Source organism: Medicago truncatula, chromosome 3 (genome assembly GCF_003473485.1).
Source record: "Medicago truncatula cultivar Jemalong A17 chromosome 3, MtrunA17r5.0-ANR, whole genome shotgun sequence".
In the NCBI taxonomy this organism is placed as follows: domain Eukaryota; kingdom Viridiplantae; phylum Streptophyta; class Magnoliopsida; order Fabales; family Fabaceae; genus Medicago; species Medicago truncatula.
In genome coordinates, this window is record NC_053044.1 from 1,998,261 (window position 1) to 2,025,483 (window position 27,223).

General features: G+C 36.2%; 1 protein-coding gene across 1 annotated transcript; it reads left to right on the forward strand.

The window, feature by feature from the left end:
* Positions 1-19,879: 19,879 nt before the first annotated feature.
* LOC112419786 (uncharacterized) lies at positions 19,880-27,051 on the forward strand. The gene is made up of 3 exons (XM_024777651.1): positions 19,880-20,710; positions 21,490-21,817; positions 26,894-27,051. The coding sequence occupies exons 1-3, from the start codon at positions 19,880-19,882 to the stop codon at positions 27,049-27,051; spliced, it is 1,317 nt and encodes a 438-aa protein (XP_024633419.1).
* Positions 27,052-27,223: the final 172 nt, after the last annotated feature.

Below are 27,223 nucleotides of genomic sequence, written 5' to 3' on the forward strand. Positions count from 1 at the left end.
TGGATTGACAACCCGAAAGGGCAGTTCAGGCAAAAATGGGGCATTGAAAAGAATTTATTTCCCCGGTGGATTGAAAACCCGAAAGGGCGATCCAGGCAAAAATGGGATGCAAAAAATGATGAATGAAAATTGAGAAAATAACATGCAAAAAGCATTGACCACAGATGCGACATCCACGATACATCCGACATTATTCCCAGTAGAGTCTCCCAAGATTCTATCCTCAGCAAGTCGCATAGCTACCTGCCCTCAGCCATGGTTCCGATACGTCTCCCAAACGACGTCATCTCCAAAGAGGATTTCCAGGAATGTGTAATATAGCACGAGCCACTACGTGCCCAATACTCCAATGTCTTGTCTGTCTCTGCGAAACTGTGTCTACAAATCGCCAACAGTCATGCATTACAAGCATTCATACATGCATAATCATGCATATTACGTGCCCATGCATTTAATGAAATTGTTATATCATTCATGCATGTTGCATTTCCAATGTCAATATCAGTCTCAACTCAATACTCATGTCGGGTTCTCTGTCAAAACCTTGTGAGCCAATAATATTGGTCAATTTCTACCTTTCAAATCAAATCGACGTCAAGTCAATTTCAACCTATATTTTGTCAAAAAAAAACTAATCCCCTGTGAATTTGTTTCTGTTCGGTCAAGTGGCTAGTTCAAGTCCAAGAACAGCTTGTACCTATCAATTTGCTTATGTTATCGGTCGAGTGCCCAGCTCAATCTAAGAGCAGCTTGTACCTGTCAATATGTTTCTGTTTGGTCAAGTTACCAGTTCGCATCCAAGAACGACTTGTACCCGTTTACTTTTCAATGTTATCGGTCGAGTTACCAGTTCGAATCCAAGAACAGCTCGTACCTGCCTATGTGTCTATGATTTTGGTCAAGTGGCTAGTTCAAGTCCAAGAACAGCTTGTACCCGTCTATCTGTTTCTGTTCGCTCAAGTGGCTAGCTCAATCCAAGAGCAGCTTGCACCCGTCTATTTGTCTTTGTCTCCGGTGGAGTAACCAGTTCGCATCCAAGAACAAGCTCGCACCTGTCTATTTGCCTTGCTTTCAGTCGAGTGACTAGTTCGAATCAAGAACAACTCGTACTTGTCTATTTGCCTTTGCTTTCAGTCGAGTGACCAGTTCGAATCAAGAACAACTCGTACCTGTCTACCTTTTCTATGTCCCCGGTCGAGTGACCAGTTCGAATCCAAGAACAACTCGCACCTGTTTGTCCGCTTTTATTCCAGGTCAAGTGCCCAGCTCAATCTAAGAGCAGCTTGTACCCGTCAATTTGTTCCTAGTCTCCTATCTACCCTGTTATCTGTTATCTTGTCAATGTCTACCAATCCCGCAATGGATACGACATCTTTTGTTAATTCCAGCTTTCGTTTGTCTCGCATTCATAATCCAAATGTTGCATGGCATTCATGATATTTGAAAATGTACAAGCGTATTTTTACGTCCAAATACAGTGCAAATGTTAATATTTAAGTATCTTCGTCCCGTCAAGCCAAAGACTCCGTCTCTTGACCCTCCGGACAAAGAAACTTAAATAGGGGCAGCTGTTATACCCTGATTTTGGACCTAAAATTACTCGTCCAAATTTCTTTTTGACACTGATATTTGTCAATTCTCTGTTCTTTTACTCTGAATCTTTACTCTCTTTTTAAACGTATTTTACTGCCTCTGTCTTTTCTGGCATTACAAGCCATTTAAGAACCCTCTGAAACGTCGCATTACTTTTCTTGCATTTTATTTCAAAAAATCATACAAAAGGGTATTTTGGTCATTTCCTGCAGTGGAACCCATTTTAGTCCCTGTGTTTGCCTCTGAGTCTTTTCAATTTGTCTGTACAAATAATTGTTGAGTCTTTGTTTAAAAATCATTTCAAAAATTGCATCTGAGTCAATTTGAGTCAGTTTAGTCCCTAGGGGCATTTTGGTCTTTTCCTGTCAAAATTTCGGCAGAGAGGTATTTTAAAATACCTCATTTTTGTAGCTGGTTCATTTTAGTCCTTTTGTTGATTTTATTTTTGGTTTCACTTTACGTTTTTTTCAAATTACCAATTTTAGTCCAATTTTATTTTTTAATTGCATTTTAGTCCCTGAACAGTTTCTAAAATTGCATTTCAGTCCCAAACAGTTTATAAATTGCATTTTAGTCCAAAAATTCTTAAAATTACTTTTTAGTCCTTTTTTTTCATATTGCAGTTTAGTCCTCAATTTCACTTTTTTGCAGAAAGGTCCAAGTCCAGATGGCAGCGCCTCATTGGTCCAAAATTACACATGGCAGCCTATAAAAGGCGCATTCAATGCACAAGTCAGAGACCCATTCATTCCACGCCACTTCACCAAAAACAGAATCAATTTTTCTCTCTCCATTCAGTTAGATCAAAACAGAAAATCACAGAGAAATCACCAAGAACATTCATAGAACCCTAACTTTCCAAAACCGAAAATCAACACAGATTCAACCAAATTCATCACGGTTCTCAGTGATTCGTCAAAGAATCATCATCATCAAACCAGATCCTCTGCAATTCAAGGTGCGAATTCGCCATTGGCAAACTCAAGCACCGATCACAGAGAATCAGCGAAGAGGAAAAGGGAAAGAAAATTCGAACCAGTGAAGAAGAAGAAAGAATCAAACCGGCCAGAACCGATTTATTTTCGGATTCACGCAGCAAAATCAACAAAGCAGAGCCAAGAATCAAGCTTTTTTTTTTCTGAAGAATCTCGTATAATCTCCAAACAAAACTCAGGTAAAACTCAAATTTCATCTTTCTTTCTCAAGAACATCAACAAAGACGAATCAAGTGTAGATCTATGAAATTCTAAAAGATTCCATTCGAAAAAGTAAAAAAAAACTTGAAAAAATTTCTTTCAAAACCGCGAGCAAGAAGCGTAGATCTACGTTGATTCAGGCTTTGCATGCAAAAACCAGTGCCATATTCATGCTTAGAACGAAAAAGGATATCCAAAAATGTAAAAAATTTCGAAAACGGAGAAGTTTGTTCAACTCTGGCGGCGGCGCCGCCACCCTTGGGCGGCCGGCCACCACGCCGGAGGGACAAACCTCACTGAAGGTGAAAAACACAAGAAGGGGGGGGTTGAATTGTGTTTTCTTTTTCTCTTAAAAAATACTTCTTCTGATAAAACTTCAGAAGCAGTTTGATTGCTTCTGATGAAATGATCAGAGTCAGATTGCAGCGGAAAAGAACAGAGCAGAGAAAAGAAAGACAAAGACACAAGCAGTTATCCTGGTTCCTTCCACAACACGGAAGTAGTCCAGTCCCCCTTGCACTTCCAAGGAGATTTCACTATAATCACAAAGATTACAACTGCTCAATACTTTCTAAGTATGAGACTTCACAAAAATGCTCAAGCACACACGCAAGAGTCTTCCAATGCTCAAGCACTAAGCAAGAGACTTCTAATGCTCAAGCACGCAGGCAAGAGACTTCTAATCAAACAACAATACAGAGAATTGAGTTTGAATTGAACACTTGATATACAATCAGTGGTGTTCACAATACAATACAGAAAAGACTCTAGACTTTGAATTTCTAAGATGTATCAAATCAGTGCAGAAATTCAGTGTGCTTTGTAGAATCAAATTGACAGAGTTTTGGCGCTTTTGAACTTATGTATTTCTATATGTTATCTTCAAGTCTTCACTCCTTTATATAGAGGCGTGAAAGAGACGTTGAGATAATCAGCACGTCTAAAGAGTCGTTTGAAATCCTTTGATTATCCACCAGTGATCCTTTGCCTGATTTGGGTGTAGTCCTTTGAAGAATAAACTTCAAATTCATTCCCATCTTGAGTGTACAATTCTGCAGGCATGGCTGTTGTTTTGTCTTGTAGCGTAGACAGAAAACAGAGTAGTGGAGGTAGTGGTTGTACACTTGTACTTTGTCAACTCTATTAACGAGAGACAAGAGCTCAGTGCTATCCATATATCCGTTGATACCTCCCTTTCAATTCTTCGTTCTTCTTTGATAAGACTGAATTGAAAATCAGCTACTTTGAATCTTCAGTTTGATTAAAGGATCAAATGTAGCTTCTGGTGAAGATATTGCTTCTGATGAAAACTTTTGCTTCTGATGACTTTCTGCTTCTGATGACGTCATCTCTTCAGGAGCAGTTTAGCTTCAGGAGCAGTTTTCTTCACATGCTCAGAATTTCTTTTTCTTTCCATTGTTCTTCCAAGACCTATTGAAATAACTTGAGTAGCCTTTGGTCCTGTACACTTGAACAATTATTAGTAATAACCAATTGACAATTTTTAATACCTTGTTATCATCAAAACTTAATAAGGTTCATTGTGAAACACATTTTGTTCCAACAATCTCCCCCTTTTTGATGATGACAAACAATAGTATTTAAAATGTTCAATTGTTGTTGATCTAATTAATAAGTTGACTACTGGGACAGAGGTTTGTAAGCTCCCCCTGAGTCTAATAGATCTTTAAGGTGAGGTTTGTAAGCTCCCCCTAAGTTCTATTCTTATTAATTAAATTTCAATAAAATACTTATAAAATCAAATCAGAAGTATTTAAAAGAAATTTAGAAGTGGTTATAGTAGGGCTCAGTGCCTTAAAAAAATACTATACATTTACTCCCCCTTTTGTCATCAACAAAAAGAATAGAAACAAAAGAAAGAGTATCAGAGCAAGCAGCATTAAAAACAGTAAATATCATCAGAGTTAAAGCTTGTAAAACATATTGAAGGTGAAAAAGCACAAGATTCAGAAACAATGATAATATATATAAAGAAAGATTAAGATACAAAGACACAGCTACTAAGAACAAAAGTAAAAAACAAGCTAGAGTTGGGTGTGCAACTAAGGTTGGGCTTGCTTATACAACTGTTCTAAGAGATACTTGATCTGATCATCCTTCTTCTGAAGTAGCTCATCCTTTTCCCTCATTCTTCTTTTATATCCAGCCTGAATTCTAGCAGCCCTAGTGATGTACTCTTCTTCTGGATAGAAAGGAGTGATGTCCAGCAGAGGCACAAAATTCAGCTCTTTCTCCTTAGCTGCTTCATGCATATCATCCAAAAGCTTCTTCAGCATAGCAGAGTGAGATGACACACATTTAGTTCTAAGCTGATCCAGCAGCTCATCAAAGCTCTTCTGTAGATCCATCCACTGATCATAATAGTGAATAGGAGGTGCAGGAACTGTTCTGCGAAGTCTGATCAGTTGTTCCTCTATATACTCAGTTGTTCCTCTATATACTCAGTTGTTCCTCTATATACTCAGTTGTTCCTCTCATCACTAAGTCTGATCAGTTGTTCCTCTATATACTCAGACTCCAGGATATGGTCAGGGATGGGTGAAGGTTCAGTTTGAGTTGTATTTGATGTGGAAGGTTGGTCAGAGGTTAAGTCTATTATAGTGGGTGAATCTGGTTGTTGTTGTTGTTCTGTTGTTTGGTCAGAAGGTATATGTTGGTCAGAAGTTGTTTGGTCAGGAGCAACTTGTTCAGAAGCAGTTTGCTCCTGAACAGTTTGCTCAGGGATGGTTTGGGTTTCTGTTTGGGTTTCTGTTTGGGTTTCTAAGACAGTCTTTTCAGAAACTGTCTTAGAGGCCTTAGTGGGTGTTGGTTGCATTTCACCACCTAGATGTTTTTCTAAGTTGTGAAGGGTTGAGGATTCTTGGTGTTGGGGGGTTTCTGAAGTAGTTGCATCTGAAGCTACTTCAGAGGCTTTTTGTGGAGATTGGTTATTTGGTGAGTTTGTTTGGGTAGGTTCAGGTTGTTGTATACTAACAGGTTCTGGAATATCTGGATATAGTGGATGAGTAGTAGGCAAATTGAATTTCTCACAAAGTTTTATCCTATTTTTTGAAAATTCTATTTGAGTACTCTCATAGTCAAGTGTTCCAAATTCTGTTAGTTTGGTAGGTTTGGTTTTTAGAAGCTTGTCTATATGTTGGCTAAGGGGTTGGTCATCTGATTCTGTGGATGATGAAGAGGGTGAAGAGGGTAGAGATGGAGACTGAGTATTAGTTGGAGCTTTAGATGGATTACCTGAGGACTGAGCTTCTGGATGAATTGCTTCTGGAGCTTTTGAAACTGGTTCTGATGAAGTTGTTCCTGAAGCTTGCTTATTCTTCAAGGCTTGAGAAAGCAGAGTTGCTCCATACTGAACAGTTTCTAACTCAGACGCTAAAGCAGCAATGTCAGGAGTAGGCACATACCCTGCAGCCTTGAGACGCTCATCCCTTTCTTTTTCATACAAAATCTTCATCCTTTTCTTTTCTGCTATCTTGGATGCAGAAACCTCCCTAGTATACTGCCTCATTTCTTCAGTCATTTCGAAACTGGGCATGACTATGGGCTCAGAAGTTGCAGTCCTTTTTGCCTTCTTGGGGCTTGAGTCTTCATCCCAGTTCTCTTCCAGTTCTTTCAACATTTCTTCCCTTCTTCCTTCAGCTGTCTTCAGATTTCTTGTTAAATTAGACCTCTTCCTTTTGATGGTCTGAAGAGCAGCTTCTCTTTTATTTTTGGGACTTGAAGGCTTTTCAGAAGCAGCTTGATCAGAAGCAGCTTGTTCAGAACCAGTTTGTTCAGAAGCAGGCTGTTCTGCTGTTTCTTGAGTACTCCTTGTCCTTTTACTGATAAGAGGGACATCATCCAAATCCTCCACTTCCTCAAGAATGGTGGACATAGCAGATTTTTCCTTCTTGGCTTTCTTATGCTTCTGAGCACCCACCTCAGTAGCATCTTCAGCAAGGTATTCTTCCTTGGTGATCTGCTTCTTTTTAGATTTTCTGCCTTTGGCCACAGGCAGATCACCACCATACATTTCTTCTGGGATATCTTTCAGGCTGATTTTCTTGTTGTAGCTCTTGTAGTAGTCCAAGATGTAGGCTCTCTGCACATCCAGAGGATCTTTCTTGCAGATGGGGATGTGATGAGTGACTAGATCAGATATGACATCAGATTCATGCATATCTGTATCTAGTTTCCTGCATGTTGAAATCAGCCTCATCTTGACTAGAGTTGCCCCATTGATTATTTTTCCTGTGACTGCTCCCAGCTTCTGATTATCATAAATACCCACGTCTTTCAGGGCACTTAGGAGTCCTCCTTCTTGAAAGATTATGGAGAGTAGCCTTCCATAGGGAACAAACTTCCTGTTCTCCATCTGGCTCTTCTTGAGTTCCTTGATCATGTATTTAAACATATACTTAGGAACGTTCATTGTTGTTTCCTGAGAGATGGTGTGATGCAGAAAGACTTTGTGACCAAGTGAAGGTTGATCATTTCCTCCACCTTTGGGAAAAATGTTTTCATTCTGGATCTTCAGCAGCATTTTCTTTTCCATGCTTAAGGTGCTGTAAGGCTTAGCATCCTTTGATCCGTAGATAGTGTTGTTTACTATTTCCTTCCAAGGGCTTGTTCTGGGGTTAGGAATCTCTTCTCCATCGTATGTCCCAGAAGCATCTCTCCTCATAGCTTGAGCAATCACTTGCTCATTGATTGTTACAGGAATCCCCATGACGTTTGATCTAATCTCAGTCCCAGTGAAGGCGAGTAGACCCATTTCTTCTCTGGTTTTTCCCTCCAAAGTAGGATCAACCAGAATCATCTGAGCTTCTTCCTGTTTAGCAGCAACTTTGTCAAACACTGAAGCTCTTACCCAGAATTGTCTGACAAGCACTTCATAAGTAGGACCGTTGAGAAGACTGAAGTAACTCATTAGCTTCTGCTTCTTGTAGAATCTTACCAAGTCGCACCCATGGTGAGTTAGAGAAGTGAAATCCACAGGATTTTCCGCTTGAATGATTAGCTCCCATTCCTCAATAGACATAGTTCTTCCTTTGATTTCATAAGCAGGAGTATCTATATCCATATTCGATGAAGAACCACCGGCAGAACTTGAAGATGCCATTGATTTGAAGTAGAATTAGGGTTCTAAGGTGTTTTGAGAGGTTGAGAGAATGTGCTTACTTACACAGAGGGTTGAGAAGAAATTAGAAAGTGTTTGTTGTGAAGTGAGAAGTGTGTGAAATGACTTAGTGTTTTTATTAAAACGTTTGTAATTCAGAGGGGACAAACAAACACAGCATTAATGACAAATTGGGGGCGCGTGTAAGTATGTTAAAAAGCGAATAAAAACATCATTGCCCTTTTTGTTATACTCCAATACAAATAGACCACGTCAGAGACTCTTCAGAAAACTACCTTTTGGGTAATGGGACAGCTGTTACATAAAGTAACTGCCAACGTTCCCACTAACCAAGCTTTTCAGAAGCAAAGAATAACACTTCTGAAGTTTTAGTGCTGACGTCATCTTCAGAAGCACATTTTCCTCAGAACCTCAGTTAAGAGCTTCTGATGAACCAAAATGCTTCTGAATAAACTTCAGAACCAAACTTCTTATTCAGAGGCAAGCAAATTTTCAATCAGACACAAAATGCATGTTCAAATTTTTCTTAATAAAATCAAATCTTTCAACAGACAAAGGTTTTGTAAATATATCAGCCCATTGATGTTCAGTATCAATGAATTGTATATCTAAAATTCCTTTTTGAACATAGTCTCTGATAAAATGGTGTTTGATTTCAATATGCTTGGCTCTTGAATGTAGAATTGGATTCTTTGACAAACAAATAGCAGCAGTATTATCACAATAAATGGGAATACTGTTAGCATTGATCTGATAGTCTTCCAACTGATGTTTCATCCAAAGTAGTTGTGTGCAACAACTTGCAGCTGAAATGTACTCTGCTTCTGCTGTAGACATAGCAATAGTTGCTTGTCTTTTGCTTGCCCAGGATATCAGATTCTCTCCCAGGAATTGACAATTTCCACTGGTTGATTTTCTTTCAATCCTATCACCAGCATAATCAGCATCACAGAATCCAATCAACTTATAATCTAGGGATTTCCTATACAGGAGTCCAAGATTAGTTGTTCCTTTCAGATACCTGAAGATTCTCTTAACTGCAGTTAAATGAGATTCTCTAGGATCTGATTGAAATCTTGCACACAAGCATACACTGAATAAAATATCAGGTCTAGATGCAGTGAGGTATAACAGAGAACCAATCATACCTCTGTATAGCTTCTGGTCTACTACTGTTCCAGTATCTTCTTTGCTTAAGGTGCAGGTTGGATGCATTGGAGTGTTCATCACTTTACAATCTTCTAGCTTGAACTTCTTCAGAAGCTCCTTTGTATATTTTGTTTGATGAACATATACTCCTTCTTTACTTTGGTTGATTTGAATTCCCAGAAAGAATTTCAATTCTCCCATCATACTCATTTCAAATTCATCCTGCATTAACTTAGAAAATTCTTTGCAAAGAGATGCATTAGTAGAACCAAATATTATATCATCAACATATATTTGCACAATCAAAATATCTTTCTTAAGAGTCCTTCTGAAGAGTGTTGTGTCAACTTGTCCTCTTTCAAAATCATTTTTAATTAAGAAATTACTTAGTCTATCATACCAAGCTCTGGGAGCTTGTTTCAAGCCATATAGTGATTTCTTAAGTTTATAAACATGGTCAGGATGCTTAAGATCCTCAAACCCAGGAGGTTGTTTAACATACACTTCTTCTTCAATGACACCATTAAGAAAGGCACTTTTGACATCCATTTGATATAATATTATGCCATGATTAATTGCGTAGGATAGAAGTAACCTGATTGCTTCCAATCTTGCAACTGGAGCAAATGTTTCAGTGTAATCAATGCCTTCTTGTTGACTGTAGCCTTGAGCAACAAGTCTGGCTTTGTTTCTGGTTACTTCTCCTTGTTCATTCAGCTTGTTTCTGAATACCCATTTTGTTCCAATAATGTTCTTCTGAGAAGGTTTGGGTACCAGATCCCACACATCATTCCTTTGGAATTGATTTAGCTCTTCTTGCATAGCTAATATCCATCCATCATCTGAGAGAGCTTCTTCAACAGTTTTAGGCTCAATTATTGAAAGCAGTCCTATTAATGACTCTTCTTGTCTAAAATGTGATCTTGTTCTTCTAGGACTATCTTTGCTTCCAATGATTAGCTCCTCAGGATGTGAAGATTTGTGCTTGAATTTAGGTTGAATAACCTGCTGAGTGTTATCTAGAAAGTCCTCAGAAGCAATTTCATTCTGTACTTTTGAGCTAGGTTCTGCTTCTGAATTAGACTCAGCTTCTGGAGTGATTTCAGCTTCTGGACTAGATTCAACTTCTGTATACTTTTCAGAATCAGAAGGTTGATCAGATTCTGATGCATCTTCAGAATCAGTTGTACCTGCATTACTTTCACTTTGCTCTGAAGTTTTACTTCCAGGCTCTCTATCATCAAATTTTACATGCATAGATTCTTCAACACATTGTGTTTCTGAATTATACACTCTGTATGCCTTTGACCTTTCAGAGTAACCTAAAAAGATTCCTCTTTGAGCCTTGGCATCAAATTTCTTCAGATAGTCTTTAGTGTTTAAGATGTAACAGGTACATCCAAACTGATGAAAGTAAGAGATATTGGGTCTTCTTCCTTTAAAGAGTTCATATGCTGTTTTCTCCAACATAGGTCTGATATAGATCCTATTTTGAATATAACATGAAGTATTGACTGCTTCTGCCCAAAAATGTTTAGCTAAGTTGTTTTCATGGATCATGGTTCTGGCCATTTCTTGTAAAGTTCTGTTCTTTCTCTCTACAACTCCATTTTGTTGTGGAGTTCTAGGAGAGGAAAACTCATGGAGAATCCCATGTTTTTCACAAAAAAGTTCAAATGGCTCATTTTCAAATTCTCCACCATGATCACTTCTGACTTTCAAAATTTTCAATTCTTTTTCAGATTGTATTTGAGTGCAGAAGCTGCTAAACACTTCACATGCATAGTCTTTACTTTTAATGAATTTTACCCAAGTCCATCTGCTGTAATCATCAACAATGACTAATCCATATTTACTTCCATATAAAGATGCAGTGTTAACTGGACCAAAAAGATCAATATGGAGTAATTCTAAGGGTCTGGAGGTTGATACAATGTCTTTAGATTTGAAAGAACTTTTCACAATTTTCCCTTTCTGACATGCACCACAAAGTGCATCTGAATGATAATCAATGTTAGACAATCCTTTGACCAGTTGTAACTTGCTAATTTTAGAAATTAATCTCCAATTAGCATGTCCCAACCTTTTATGCCATACCCATTTTTTATCATTCATTGACAGAAGGCAAACTACCTTCTGATCAGCCAGATCAGAGAAATTTATTTTATAGACATTCTCAACTCTTTTTCCCTTGAATGTAATGGATTTGTCATCCTTGTTGACTAGTGTGCAGTTGGTCTTACTGAACGTTACATCATACCCATTGTCACAAAATTGACTTATGCTCAATAGGTTATGCTTCAGACCATCTACTAGCCACACATTATTAATTGAGATGGAGGAATTACCAATAGTACCTGTACCAATGATCTTTCCAGTTTGGTTGCCACCAAACTTCACTTCTCCTCCATCTTTCATTGTAAGGGTAAGGAACAAAGCTTTCTCTCCAGTCATGTGCCTTGAACATCCGCTGTCTAGGTACCATGACCTTTGTTTCTCTCTTGCCCTTAAGCACACCTGCATTTTTGGCCAATTCAGATTTAGGTACCCATATCTTCATGGGTCCTTTTGGGTTAGTTTTGGAGGTTTTACTTTTCCTTCCTTGTACCTTAGGGTGAATGCTGAGTGGCTTCTGATCATTCAATACTTTAGGTTTGACACCTTTTGGTATTGTTTTCTCAGAAGCAGTAGCTGCTTTGTTCTTCTGATCCTTTTGTTTTGGAATTTTAGATTCTGGTTTAATCAGATTCTGATGAACAGGTTCTGATCTTTTCAGAATTTTAATCTTTTGACTCTTAGGATCAGATTTTGTCATTACCTTGATCTTAAGATTCTCTGGCTTTGATGTGATCTTAGCCTGTGAACCTGAAGCTTCAGGTTTTGACTGAACAGCAGTTATAGCATTTGTACCTTCAGGCACAAAGGTGGATTTCAATCCATCCTTGATACAATCACAGTAGCTCTTGAGACTGTATTCTTTGGATTTCTCCTCAGAATATCCAATCCCTTTGCCTTTGTTCTTGTATGTGCTGTAGATCATAGAAGCAACTTTGCTTCTGTCTATTCCAGCCATAATAAAATCATCCAAGGCAATCTCATGTTTATTGCCTGAACCTTTATCACATTTTTCTTGTAGCTTCTGACAAAGACTCTTGAGTCTATCTTCATATGTTGTTGATATGAGGTTAAACCCTTTGAGTTCTTCTTCAGAAGCTTTCAGTTCCAATAGAGTTGACTTTTGTTGTTTCATCAAATCAACATATTTTTCTTTTAAATCTGTCAACTCATTGGTTCTGTGTTCAAACAGTGATAAAAGTTCTTTTAGAGAATCAACAAGTTCTTGTCTAGGGATTTTGGAATATACCTCATTTTCATCTTCTGAATCTGATTCAGCTTCTGATACTGCTTCTGATGATACTGTTGCCACTAACCCAACGGCTGCCTTAGCATCATCATCAGCTTCTTCTTTATCAGAACCAGATTCACTATCCAAATCTTCCCAGGTCGCCATCAAGCTCTTTTTGATTTGCTTTCTGAATTTACTGGAATTGAAGCTTGATTTCTTGGATTTGCCTTTAAACTTCTCCTTCTGAAGATCAGGGCAATCAGCAATGAAATGACCAGGCTTCTTACAATTGAAGCATTCCTTCTGATCTTCTTTCTTGGAGTTCTTGTAGCTACCTCTCTTGCTCAAAAATTTCTTCTGCTTCCTTGCCAGATACTCAAGCTTGTTGGACAGCATAGCCATTTTTACAGATTGATCTTCATCAGAATCTCCATCAGGTGATTCTTCTTCAGATTCACTGGCTTTGTAGGCTTTGGAAGATTTTGAGATCTTTCCTTTAGATGGTAAAGCAATGGATTTACTCTTCTTAGAGGTTTCATGCTCATTTAAACTCATTTCATGCACTTTGAGTGAGCTAACAAGATCTTCAACACTTAAAGTATTTAGATCCTTAGCTTCCTCAATAGCAGTTACTTTGGGTCTCCATCTTGAAGGTAAGCTTCTCAAAATCTTACTAACATGATCAGAAGCAACATAGCTTTTCTTCAGTATTTGCAATCCAGAAACTAAAGTTTGAAATCTTGAGTACATTTCTTCTATACTCTCATCATCCTTCATTCTGAAAAGTTCATACTGATGAACTAGCATCAAAGCTTTAGCCTCTTTTACTTTCTTGCTGCCTTCAAAGTTTGCACATAGAGAAGCAAACATAGCCTTCGCAGTAGATTTGTCACTCATTTTCATGTATTCGGTGCGAGGTATAGAAGCCACAATGATTCCTCTTATCTTGTGGTGTTTCTTATAAAGCTTCTTCTGAGCAGGAGTATGTATTCTTCTGTCTATAGCAGCTCCTTCTTCATCCAAATCCAGATCATCAACTCCATCTTCCAGTATATCCCATAGCTCTTCATCCAATCCCATGATAAAGCTGTACATATTAGTTTTCCACCATGAAAACTCTTCTGGATCTCCATTAAACTTTGGAGCTTTTCCAGAGTCTGTTTTCTTGTCAGCAGTATCATAGTCATGCTTGACACTTGTGTATTTTGTAGTAACTGATTCCTCATCTCCAGACATGTTTTTCTAATAGATCTTGAACTGTAACACGGTTAAGTGCTGTGATAACAGAGCAAGCTCTGATACCAATTGAAGGTGAAAAACACAAGAAGGGGGGGTTGAATTGTGTTTTCTTTTTCTCTTAAAAAATACTTCTTCTGATAAAACTTCAGAAGCAGTTTGATTGCTTCTGATGAAATGATCAGAGTCAGATTGCAGCGGAAAAGAACAGAGCAGAGAAAAGAAAGACAAAGACACAAGCAGTTATCCTGGTTCCTTCCACAACACGGAAGTAGTCCAGTCCCCCTTGCACTTCCAAGGAGATTTCACTATAATCACAAAGATTACAACTGCTCAATACTTTCTAAGTATGAGACTTCACAAAAATGCTCAAGCACACACGCAAGAGTCTTCCAATGCTCAAGCACTAAGCAAGAGACTTCTAATGCTCAAGCACGCAGGCAAGAGACTTCTAATCAAACAACAATACAGAGAATTGAGTTTGAATTGAACACTTGATATACAATCAGTGGTGTTCACAATACAATACAGAAAAGACTCTAGACTTTGAATTTCTAAGATGTATCAAATCAGTGCAGAAATTCAGTGTGCTTTGTAGAATCAAATTGACAGAGTTTTGGCGCTTTTGAACTTATGTATTTCTATATGTTATCTTCAAGTCTTCACTCCTTTATATAGAGGCGTGAAAGAGACGTTGAGATAATCAGCACGTCTAAAGAGTCGTTTGAAATCCTTTGATTATCCACCAGTGATCCTTTGCCTGATTTGGGTGTAGTCCTTTGAAGAATAAACTTCAAATTCATTCCCATCTTGAGTGTACAATTCTGCAGGCATGGCTGTTGTTTTGTCTTGTAGCGTAGACAGAAAACAGAGTAGTGGAGGTAGTGGTTGTACACTTGTACTTTGTCAACTCTATTAACGAGAGACAAGAGCTCAGTGCTATCCATATATCCGTTGATACCTCCCTTTCAATTCTTCGTTCTTCTTTGATAAGACTGAATTGAAAATCAGCTACTTTGAATCTTCAGTTTGATTAAAGGATCAAATGTAGCTTCTGGTGAAGATATTGCTTCTGATGAAAACTTTTGCTTCTGATGACTTTCTGCTTCTGATGACGTCATCTCTTCAGGAGCAGTTTAGCTTCAGGAGCAGTTTTCTTCACATGCTCAGAATTTCTTTTTCTTTCCATTGTTCTTCCAAGACCTATTGAAATAACTTGAGTAGCCTTTGGTCCTGTACACTTGAACAATTATTAGTAATAACCAATTGACAATTTTTAATACCTTGTTATCATCAAAACTTAATAAGGTTCATTGTGAAACACATTTTGTTCCAACACTCACCGGAGAAGATGAAGATCTTCCTCCATTTGCGGTTTCCGGCGAGAGAGAGGGAGGAGAGAAGTGAGAGCTTCTCTCACTAGAATGAGAGAAGAGAGAAAGGAAAGGAGGAAATGAAATAAACCGGTCCTAAAGCCTTTATATAAACCACTGAACCGGTCCGGTTTATTCCTGGTTCTCTCCTTTCGTTCTCAACCCTTAGATCTAGGTCTTGGATTCCTGGATCAATCCAACGGTTCCTATGCATTCAGATCCATGGGTTTTGGGCTTGGGTTTCTGTTTGTGGTTTCCTGTACGTTTTTTGATTTTTTCTGCTATCTGCACCCTGCTTTTTTGCTAATTGAACCTCTGCATGCTCAATCTTTTCTCTAAAAATTCCTAAAAAATTGTTATATGTTTCTTAACACATTTTAATACTTTTGTGATATTTTTCAGTGGTTTAAAAAAATGATAAAAATATGTGTGTTATTTCTTCTTGATTAATTTTGTGTTTGATCTAAGTTTGTGTATTTTTGTGGTATATTTTCTCACAAAATGTTGGCATGTGATGTGGATGATTGGTGTGTAATTTCATGATGAATATGTTGCTGATCATGTGTATATCTTGCTGATTGTGGATGTAGATTTTCATGTCTTTCTTGTTTTGCAAGCAATGTGTGTTTTTATCAAGAAATAAAGTGCAAAATATCTTTGAAAATGTGTCATGATTCTTGGCTTGAATATGTCCTATTTGTTCCCACATTATAGCTCAAAATCAAACCCCTTTAACATTGCTATAATGAGGGGATTATAGGTCATATGCATGTCTAAGTGTCATAACCAATTTTAGGTATATTTTGCCACTTTATTTCATTTCATTACACTTTTTTTTCTCTCTTGCTATTCTATTCAATTTTGTTTCCCTTTCTACTATTTTTATGCCTTATGATACTAACCCTTTCATCTCACATTTCATTCATCCCATTAGCATCATTTTTTTTTATTCATTTCTATATCAATTGGGTTTGTAATAATTTTAGATAGATTAGTTCTTTTTTTTATTCTTTGCAAGACCATAGCATGTATCTAGGACTCAATGTAAAGGACTATGGACACTATAAGTGATGTACACCGACACAAGCACCGACACGCACACACGTTGCATGATTACCGTTTAGATGTATGCTTAGGAAACGCGACTTTTAGACAAATGTCAATTTTCAAAAAAATAATAAACCAATTCCATCACTCAAATTTTTTTCAAACAAATCTTGGAGTCAAAACTCCCTTTGAATTTTTTCTTTTATTTTCTTAAACAAATCCAAATGACTCCTAATTCCTACTTAGACTTTTTTAATAACAATTGAACCAACCATTCACCATTTTTCTCTCTTATGCCTTTAAGGCCCCTTTCTTTTCTCCAAAACCATTTTCCAACAAAAAATTAAAATCAACCAAACACACAAAAACATTTTTGAGAATGAACTACATGGAGTTTGATCCCTTAAATGGGTATGTAGGCATGAGGTCAAAACCTCTCCAAGTCCACTAAAATAAAACCTCAAACACTTTCTCCCCCCATTCTTCACTCAAATAAAACTTCTTTTTTAATAAGTAGGCAATAAAAATAAAGCGTAGAAATAAACTTAGGAGAACGGTTCTTATGGAATACCATAATCGTTCCGGGTGCCTAACACCTTCCCGTAGCGAAAACGACCCCCGAACTTAGAATCTAAGGGTTTTTCTCAATTTTGCCCTTCCCAAGAAAAAATAGAGAATATCAAAGATTGAAAGGTTCAAGCCCAATTAATGACTTGACACCCGAAAATCGCGATAACAAAAAACTAGTTAGAAAAATTCTCAAATCCTTACCTAAAAGGTTTGATATGAAAGTCATTGTTATAGAAGAAGCCAAGGATATCCCTAATATGAAAATTGATGAACTAATTGGATCACTTCAGAATTTTAAAATTATGATCAGCAACAGGGGAGAAAAGAAAGAGAAAAGAATGGTCTTGGCCTCAAATAGTGATACTAATGATTCTCAAGAAGAGTATGAATTTGATGAAAGACTCTCTGAAGCAATTGCACTTTTTGGAAAACAATTAAACAAGGTTCTGGAACTAGCTGAATGTAGACCCAGGTCAAATGATCAGAACATCAAATACAACTTTGGTGAACAACCAGATGATATGAACAAAGAAGGAACTGAAGATAAGAAAAATCATTCCAAAGGAATTCAGTGTCATGAATGTGAAGGATATGGTCATATTATGACAGAATGTACCACTTTTCTCAAGAAACAAAAGAAAAGCCTGACTGTTTTGTGTTCAAATGAAGATGCTTCAGAAAGAAATTTTGAAAACAATTTCACTAAGCAAATAAATGCCATGACTGGTAGAGTCTCTTCTGATATAGAATCATGTGATGAAGAGTTAGTATATGATGAGCTAGTTGCCTCCTATAAAGGATTGTATGCCAAAAGTGCAGAAATATGTCAGATGCTGGAAGAACAGAAAAAAGAAAATAGTCAACTGCTATCTGAAAGAAGTAATCACTTGGCAAGTATCTCTGAACTCAATGATGAGGTAAGGCTCTTGAAATCTCAACTTGAAAATATTATGAAACAGGTGAAAATGATGACAACTGGCACTAGTACCCTAGATGAGGTTTTAAAAGCACAAGTTAAAGAAAATCCAAAAGGTATAGGATTTGATTACAATCCTTTGAACCAGACACAAAAGAACCGTCATTTTTCTTATGCTCTAGAAGACCATGGGATGATAAGAAAAGAAAAACAAGACATCAATGTTGATGTTGCTGCAGGAAATGATACTGGTTCATCAAGCAAGATCATGTTGCAACCTTCAGAAAAACATCATTATCCTAAGAATAAGAAAGTAACTCACACTTGGATCTATCACTATTGCAAGAGAAAATGCCACATAAGACCTTTTTGTTTTAAGTTGCATGGTTATCCTGATCAATCAGGACACAATCCACGTAACCATAAGAGGAAGAATGAGAAGAAAAGCTGGAGGCCAAAACACAACAATACTGGACTGATGGTCCACACATCTCTGGAAACATCATCAAGTAATATCTGGTATTTTGACAGTTGATGTTCCAGACATATGACTGGAGAAAAATATTTCTTTGAAAATTTGAAAACTTGTGATCATGGAAATGTTATTTTTGGTGATGGAAGCAAAGGAAGAGTACAAGGGACTAGAAATACATGCATTAAGAAGTCACCTAAATTGAAAATGTGCTCTTAGTCAAAGGACTAGTATTTAATTTGATTAGTATCAGTGAATTGTGTGGTCAAGGATTATAAGTAAAATTTGACAATAGTTCTTTGAACAGTTCTTTGACTAATTAGTGAATTTTGTGACTAATCAAGAAGGAATGGTTCTAATGAGAGGTATTAGATCAAAGAATATAACTGCTATAAGTGGATTTCTCCTCAGAAGGAACAGTTCTTTGAATGAGCTAAAATGTTGATAGAAAGGTTGGAACATCAGAAAATTCGTAAAGGTTATAACATTATACACAATGATAATTTGAATAATTTGAGAAGAATTTGTGTGAATGACAATCACTTAAATAAACTAAATCACTCCATCAGGATTTCTACTGAAATGGAAAGTTCTTCAGAAAATCTAGTGCTTAAGGGATGGACAAAAATATTAAAATTGGAGAAATTAAGGGACACATTTGACATTTCGCTACAAAGGAAGTTAGAGCAGTTACCTTATGACAGGCGTGCATTAATTTTTCATGTCTCTCACTCCTCATTGGTGCACGCCATTTCAGGAAGTTTCTTTCGGTTTCTCTTTCAATTCCTAACTAAGCGCAATCATCTCTCACACAACCATAGTCTGCAGTTGTCTCTCTCAAAAACTTTCAAAACCGTATACATTCCTTCCCTAATAACAAAACTCCGTCACTCTCCGACTATCACTAAACTTCTTCATTTACAACAGTTCACTATGAAAACCAAATCAAGCTTTCCTCCAGTTAAAAAGACTGTGTCTGATGCAGACGCCTCTACCCCTATGAAGGTTAAGCCTATCTCCACTGTTGCTCCTTCGTCAATCAAAAAGAAAAACACTCCCAAATCTGCTACTAAAAGAAAATCCTTGAAGAGAAGTGATTTGAAGGATACACAACCCGATAACTCTATTCAAGAAGCCAAGATAAGCAAGGGCAAAGAGGAACTCAATGACATGTATGATGTCTCAACTCATGCAGAGAAACCAACTTCTGGTCCTGATGTAGGTAATCCTGATGAAACCCTTGTTTCAAACACTTCTGATACTGGTAGGAAACTAGGATTAGAAGATTTGAATGATGCGATAGATAGTACTGAGAACATGGACATAGATGTTGGTAACGAAAGGAATGTCAATGACTTTGTTAATCAAGATCCTGGTAATTCTGGTTTTTGTAAGAATGTTGGACTAGATGTTGAAACATCTTTGGATCGACCCAGTAACCCCATTAATGTCACTACAACTGAAGATGGTAGTAAGGACCTGAGTGTTGAAACAGATCCAGAGATAGAATCAAACCCTGATAAGTTAGTTGAAGACGTCAATTCTAAAGAAGAAGATGAGGCTGAAGAAGTCTCAAAGGAAACAAATGAGGAAGATGGTTGTGAGAATAAAGATAAGAACAATGATGTGGTGGATGTCGACGAACTGAATCTAGATGATATACCCCTAGCAAAACATCGTGGTGATGGTGTGGCAAGAGGTTGAGAAGCAACAAAGGAATTGTTGTAGTTCCTACAAGCACACTTCCTAAGAAAAGGACTGCCTCTGTAGCTGAAACTCCAAAAGGCAAGACTAAGATTACAGGTGTGGGTCCTAAGAAAGGGTGGAGTAAAGTCAGTGTGATGGCTGCCAATGAAAGCTCAAAAAAGCGAAAGGTTAATTCCTCCAGTGAATCTGAATATGAAGTTGAGAAGGATGCTCTCAACATTAATGCCACTGATGTGAAGAAGTCAACTGTGAAAAAGGGTACTCAGACAGTAGCTAATGTGCCCATTGACAAAGTTTCATTTCATCTTCTAGAATTTGCACTACGATGGAAGTTCATATACCACATGAGGGTAGCTGTTGAAAGAGAACTGAGTGAAGAGACTGTTAAAATAAAGGAAGTTATGGAGCAAATCAAGGAAGCTAGACTTATGAAGACTGTGTGCAATCTAGGTGACTGCTATGAAAAGCTGGTAAAAGAGTTTGTGGTCAACATACCTGAAGACTATGACAACCCTCTGAGTAGGGAATATCAGAAAGTTTATGTTAGAGGAGAATGTATCAACTTTTCTCCCAACATTATCAACAGATTCCTTGGGTTGGCTGAAGAGGATTTTGTGGAACTGGAAGCAACTGATAATCAAATCAGCATGGAAGGGACTGCTAACAAAGTGAGAACTTGGCCAAAGAAGGAAAAGATTTCATCAGAAAAACTGAGTGTGAAGTATGTCATCCTAAATAGGATTGGAGCTGCAAATTGGATTCCCACTACTGATACCTTAGATATTGCAACAGGTTTGGCTAAATTCATTTATGCTGTTGACACTAGAGTTAAGATGAATTTTGGTAGGTATATTTTTGATCAAACAATAAGGCATGCAAAGACTGATGCAGTCAGACTCCCAATAGCCTTTCCTTCTCTACTATGTAGCATTATTTTAGATCAACATCCAGGTCTTGTGACCAAGGTTGTCAAAATCGAGTTCCTACTAAAGATCGTTGGGGCATAGAAAGAGCGTAAATCGTAAGATCGTAACAAGGATCGTAAGATCCCACCTAATAGACAAAATAATAATAAAAGATATTAAAAAAATACCCTTTCATAAAAAAACTTTTTATTAATCATCATTCTCATATTACTTGAGCCTCATTTAGAAACTTCATAAAAATAACAACACATCAATTTCTTAAACATAAAAAAACTAGTTCAACAAGTCATATTTGGGTTAGGAAAAAATAAACGTGAAACTGGGTTGTTTTACGTTTTTTATTTTTTTTCTTTGATTTGAAAACTGTGATATGAGAACTAAGAGATAATGGGTTGAAATTTATAGAACAAATGAAGGATGAGAGGGAATGGATTCATTGAATGAATAATTGAATCAATTACTATTCAGATAAAAAGAGGAGAAAAATTCATAATTTCAGAGAAATACCCAATTCCCTAACTTAATGATTTAATAAAACACCAACAACTCCCCCAAAAACGAAATTAATGGTATATTATGACCTTTTCAAGTGAAAACGAGTCGAAATTGAACTGAAGCGGGTCGTTTTCATACTGGACGGTGTCGGGTCATCAACCTCTGAACCAGGTCAAAATCAATTGCAGAAAACACAGAAAAGCGTCGATTCTGCAATATTCCGCTCGGCGCGCCGGCCGTTCCGACGTCTTTTCCGATCTGCTAACCGCTCTAGATCGGTGATGGCCATAAAAAGCGCAAAATCGTACAATTTTGGGTGTTAGATCGCGATTTTGACAACCTTGCTTGTGACTGCCTCTGATCTTCCCAAGAAGAGGGATTCTCCTCTCACCATTCATCAAAAACTTTTTGGAGACAATCATGTACCATATCTTGTTGGAACATTTGTCCCCACTTCTGCTATAGGGTTCGTGACTAAGGAAGAAATCATAACTGCTTTGAAAGATATGTGTGTTATGCTAGATGAGAGGAAGGCTCAATTGAAGCTAATGATTCATTCCTTGGAGAAAGGGCATGCTGATAATAATGATGATCTGGATGAAGGAGAGAAAGATGAAGATGTTGAGGGTGCAAATGAGGATGAGGAAGAGGGTGATGCTGCTGATAAGGACAGGAAGATGAGGACAAAAAAAAAAATCCATCATTATATAATATTAACTAAGTTGCAACATTTCAACGATTATACAATCTTAACTAAGAAGCAAAGATTCAAGTGTGGGGGAGTTTGATGAGTCAATAATTAGTCGTTTTAGTATAATATTTAGTTTCGTTTTATTTAGATTTAAGTTTATTTTATTTAAATATTATTTCCTTTTAGAGCTATTTTACTTTAATTGCATATTATTATATTTCAGGAACAAATATTTGATGGATTGAGTCTTGGAGCAAAAGAAAGAGGATTAGGAGCTGATTCGGGTTGAAAATACGAAAGATTGAAGACAAAAATATGTTTCCCCAAGTCAGAAGCTTGGCACGGCCAGTGTCACTAGTTGGCACGGCCGTGCCACCCCCCAGAGACTTTTTTGCTTCATGATCTAGCTGCCTGTTTTGACCGAAAAGCCCGTGGTTTCTTGTGGAACATTCTAGTGAATAGTTGCTTAGGTTTTAAGTCGACAGTAAGACTATAAATAGAGTAGCTAGCCATCACAAATATTCATCTTTCATTCTTGGAATTCAATAAGTGACAATTGTCTTTCTTAATAAAAGTTCTTTTCTTTTTCTTTACTTTCTTGTTATTTTATTTATGTTCATCTTCTTCTTCTCTATGTTTACGATGAACATGAGTGAGTAGACTTCTCTTGTCTTGGGATTGTTGGATAAGTCTAATGACATAATCATAATCAAACCAAGCTTTAACCCTAATCTCATGTAACCCTAGTTTCTAATATAAATTCACCGTCTTAACATAAATTAACCATTATCAAACTGTAGAAGCGAAAGTGGAGGGTTTGATAATTGTTAATCCATCATTTCAAATATCAATTCATAAAACGAGAGTGGAGTCTTGATATTCGAACAAGTGAATTTAGACAAGGATTGGAAAGGCAGCGAAATAGTCTTTGCAATCCTTGAGACATTAGTAGTTTCAATCCTTAAAAGCTTCTTCTAGTAATCAAATCAGCGAAATATGTTTGATTGCTAGAAGAAAACTCTCATTGGACTGAAAGGAAAAGTGAGGGACTGAAGGGAAACCGGTCTTTAGAAATTAGGTCTAACATAAGGTTCTAGGGTTAAGGTTTTGAAAAGTGAAAGATTTGTCATTATGATGAACCAATAATCCCAAGACTCTTTTTATTATTATATTCTCTTTCAACCGTTTGAAAACCCCAACTTTGCAACTTAATTATCTTCTAATCATCAACTAAAGTTAATTGAATTGAACAATTCTCTGTCGGAACGATACTCTTTTATTACTACTTCGGTAAGATCGTGCACTTGCGGTTTTATCCCATCAAGTTAATTTTGGAATTCTAGAACATAAAAAATTAATAGTTCGAATGTGTTTGATTTGAAGAACTTGTGAAATGAGTGATTTCATATTCATATTTAAATCCTCTCATCATATTTCATTCATTCTTCATCTTCATTTCCGTCTCCACTCTCTATTTCTCTTATAAATCTTTCTCTATTTCTCTCATAAATCTTTCTCTCTGTTGAAATTTGTTCCGTTGTTTTTTCCCTTGCGCTTGTAGAAAATGGTTCATTCATATTCTAGATTTTTTTTTTTTTGTCAAGTAGCCTAGTGGATAGAGCTCACACAATTTAATTGTGGAGAAGTGGAGTGTCCGGGGTTCAAACCCCGACTCCTGCATATAATATGCAATATTTCTACCAACTGAGTTAAGTTCACGGGGATAGATTTTTTTCTTCTTCTAGAAAGTATGAGTGACTACAAAATATGTTAAAGAAAAGGCTTGTATTAGTAGTATGTGGAGACAACCGTCAATCTTAAAAATGACTTGTGCTTTTACAAAATTAACAATAAGATAATAAGATAAAATCACTGCTAATAACTAATATACAATGATAACAATTTTGATTAATGTAGTTTTTTATATTCCTATAAAAAAAATTGTTTCCTTTATATCATTCCCATAGAATTATTTTTATTTTAGCCTAACATTTATGTGGCATAAAGGGATGTAGAACCACTTCTTACTGTTTTGTTTGTCACCTAGCTATGACAATTTTTTCCACAGCATTTAAGAGCAAACACCAATTCCCGTGATCTCTTGCAGATCCAATGTTGTCAACTTTATAGCTGAGATATGGGACAATAGTGGATATAGTGAGCACATAACCTTTGACCTCTCGCTATTTATTATATTGTTGTTTAACATGTTTGTAAATCATTAAAAAATTTAGAAGTTTAAGCATAATTAAATATAGAAGTTTAAATATGAATTTGTTATATTTATAGGACTAAAAATTTATTTTTACCCTTCAATTTAATTTCATTTATTAGAGTTTTGACTAATGATTAATGAACTCAAAATAACATATCGTGGTTAATGATCTTTAGTCAAAATAAATAGCTTGAAATAATTCAAATTCAAATTATAATTGAAACCCAAATTCATCTCACCCAACCACGGTCAAATAAGAAATAAAAATTAAGAAGAAAGGAAAATTATATAGTGAACTAAAGAAAATGATTTTTTTTTGAAGTTAACACTATAGCGTTAAAAGTGTTGTGAGTAACACCCCACTGTTTGTACAGTGGCATCAAAAGTTCAATCCCCATAGCATCATCAATTCATCAGATTAACAAGAATATACTTAATCTAATTTTATCCTACCTCGTTTTAAGTGTACACTCCACAAAGTGTAACACTTAAGACTATCACATGATATCAGCAACTCTGTTTGCATGTTAAAGATGACAACGATAAAATAGTACTTGTAAGTCCAAGATGTTGCAAGCATTACTAGATGAAATAATATTGATCATTAATCAGTAATCATTAATCAACAATTTAAAAATGAATCAAACATTAAGATTAAAATTAACTTTTTCAAAAAAGTCAGTTTCATGATTGCACCGTAAAAGCTCCCAGAAAGAAAACCCCACAATCAAGTAACCCTAAATTTATAGAGGCATTCTTCCATGATCACAAGACCAAATCAATAATATTTGGACACACACATATAAAAAGATTCTCCTCAAAATATTCAATCATCTTTTTTATCAATTTTCTCCTTATTATTAAAAAAATACTAATTTATGTGTGTGTGGCCAAACACTATTTCTTTGGTCCTGTGACCATATTAGAATTTCTCAAATTTATATTCCACTCATAGAAGAAACACATGTGACCACAATATTTTAAAAAAAAACCATATATCTTGTTGGACTTTCGAACAATTTTTAGTAGGGTTAATTAAGTTTTTAGTCCCTATAAATATTCACAGTTTTGTTTTTAGTCCCTACAAAATAAAATCACACTTTTTAAAGTATTGATGCACCCTTTACCATTTTATAGGGACTAAAAAGTGTGATTTTATTTTGTAGGGACTAAAAACAAAACTGTGAATATTTATAAGGACTAAAAACTTAATTAACTTCTTTAAGTATTGATGCACCCTTTACCATTTTTGAGACATTTTCTCACACTTTAAAAATCACATTTATTCTATGCATATTAAATCAAACTTTGATCCGATTGATTCCCTTCCTTTTCAATCAAGTATGAGGAATGCTAGCAACGCTCACTTTTTAACCCTCTCTTTATTGCTCACTCTTTTATCAGATGAAATTAATGTATGTCCACCACTTTATGTAGTTTCAGTTTTTAAAGTGTAGACTCACAATAATTTAAATCAATAAAAAAATGAATATTAGAGAGGATGTTTAAAAGAGAATGTTGTTAGCGTTGTTGATCAAGTATATGAAAGAATTAGACAAATAATCATCATTTCAAAGAAACTTGCACATTGGTTGAAATAATTGTATAACATGCAGTAATTCTAATCAACTGTTTAATTCTCTTAAACTATACCCCACCACCTCCTTGATGAGTGGTACGTGCACATGAAATGTAACTGTTTGTTTATGTTTTTGTCTTGCATGAAATTGAAAACATCCCCCACAAATCTAGCAATTGTCTGTATTCAAGACAAGATAAACATCGTACCTGTGAGGAGCAGACTGTCAAATTCGTAAAGGTATTCTAATTAACAATCACACTCGATTTTTCCTTTCTTATTTTGTGTGAATAAAACAGTCACACTTCGTTGGTTGTGTTATAGTTAATCGAGATTTTTGTTTGTACTTACTACTACAAACTGTCGACATCATACGGTGTGTTTGTGTCTTTGCTCCACGGGACTAATTAATTAATAAATTGCAAAATAAAATGAGAAATGATATATGTACAACTGTAATAATTTTTGGATAATTTTCTCTCTCATACTCACATGAGATTCTTATTCTCTCTCTTCATTTTTCTCTCTCCATTATTTTTGACCAATAAGAAGAGAGAAAAGCAAGGTTGTCACCAAAGTTGTCATAAATTGATGTACAAATATTCATAATTTTTATTGTTCAACCTTGTCTTTTTGTCTTTAAATTTTATTTATTTTTTCCAAAAAAAAGTTATTTATTTTTTGTCTTTTTATATTATTTTTAAATGATTCCTTTATACATACATACATATATATATATATAGTATTTTTGTGTGCTAATTCCTATGATATACTTTTTTTTTGTTCAGTTTAATTTCTATCGTAAATGAATTATAAATTATTATATATAAAGAAAGAAATTTGATAAATTTTAGTAAATAGTTTCATTATTTTGAAGGTGTTCACGTATGTAAACATGAATTTACAATAGATGAGATATTCTTAGGAGCTGTCTATGAGGAGCTCCATGAATACTCTAAAATGACTAAGATGAAAATACAATGGTAGGCTAGAATGAATGACCCCCTCTTGCTTTCTAAGTGCCATCCTTTATAGTCATCACTTTCTTGACCTAATGGGTCTCTCTATGGATGTCCAGGCCCATTAGCAGAATTGGCTACTCCTTCTCTGTGCATCTCATCCGTACATGATACATGGAGCTGGAGCACGTGCAGCTTACGTCACTTGTCCATGCAGGACGCGTGGCACACCATGAAATACTTCTTATGAGGACCACAACTTTCACTTGGACAGTAACGTGAGGAAGAAGTGGAGCCCTAGTTGACCTGAAGGGTAGAGTTGAGCTAGGCATGCTGAAGGGTCGAGCTGAGCTGGGCATGCTGAAGGGTCGAGCTGAACTGGACATGCTGAAGGGTATAGCTGAGTTGGACATGTTGAAGGGTGGAGCTTTCGTGACCTGAACACTCAAGTTAAGCTGGATATGTTGAATGTCGATGTATAGTAAAGTTCATGTGGTATGGTCCTCTATACTAGTCTAGAAGGTAGATAATTTATTTTAATAATAACTTACTTTAGCATTTTATTTATTTATTTATTATTCTTTAACTGTTTTAGATTCCAGCTTCTATGGCA

What these genes read in the sequence shown, in the direction of transcription:
- LOC112419786 (XM_024777651.1), top strand. Translation starts at nt 19,880, where the DNA reads ATGGCTGCCAATGAAAGCTCAAAAAAGCGAAAGGTTAATTCCTCCAGT. An exon ending in ATCCAGGTCTTGTGACCAAG is followed by an intron (nt 20,711 to 21,489) that starts GTTGTCAAAATC and finishes TTTGGGTGTTAG; the next exon opens with ATCGCGATTTTGACAACCTT. An exon ending in AAATGAGGATGAGGAAGAGG is followed by an intron (nt 21,818 to 26,893) that starts GTGATGCTGCTG and finishes CAGTAACGTGAG; the next exon opens with GAAGAAGTGGAGCCCTAGTT.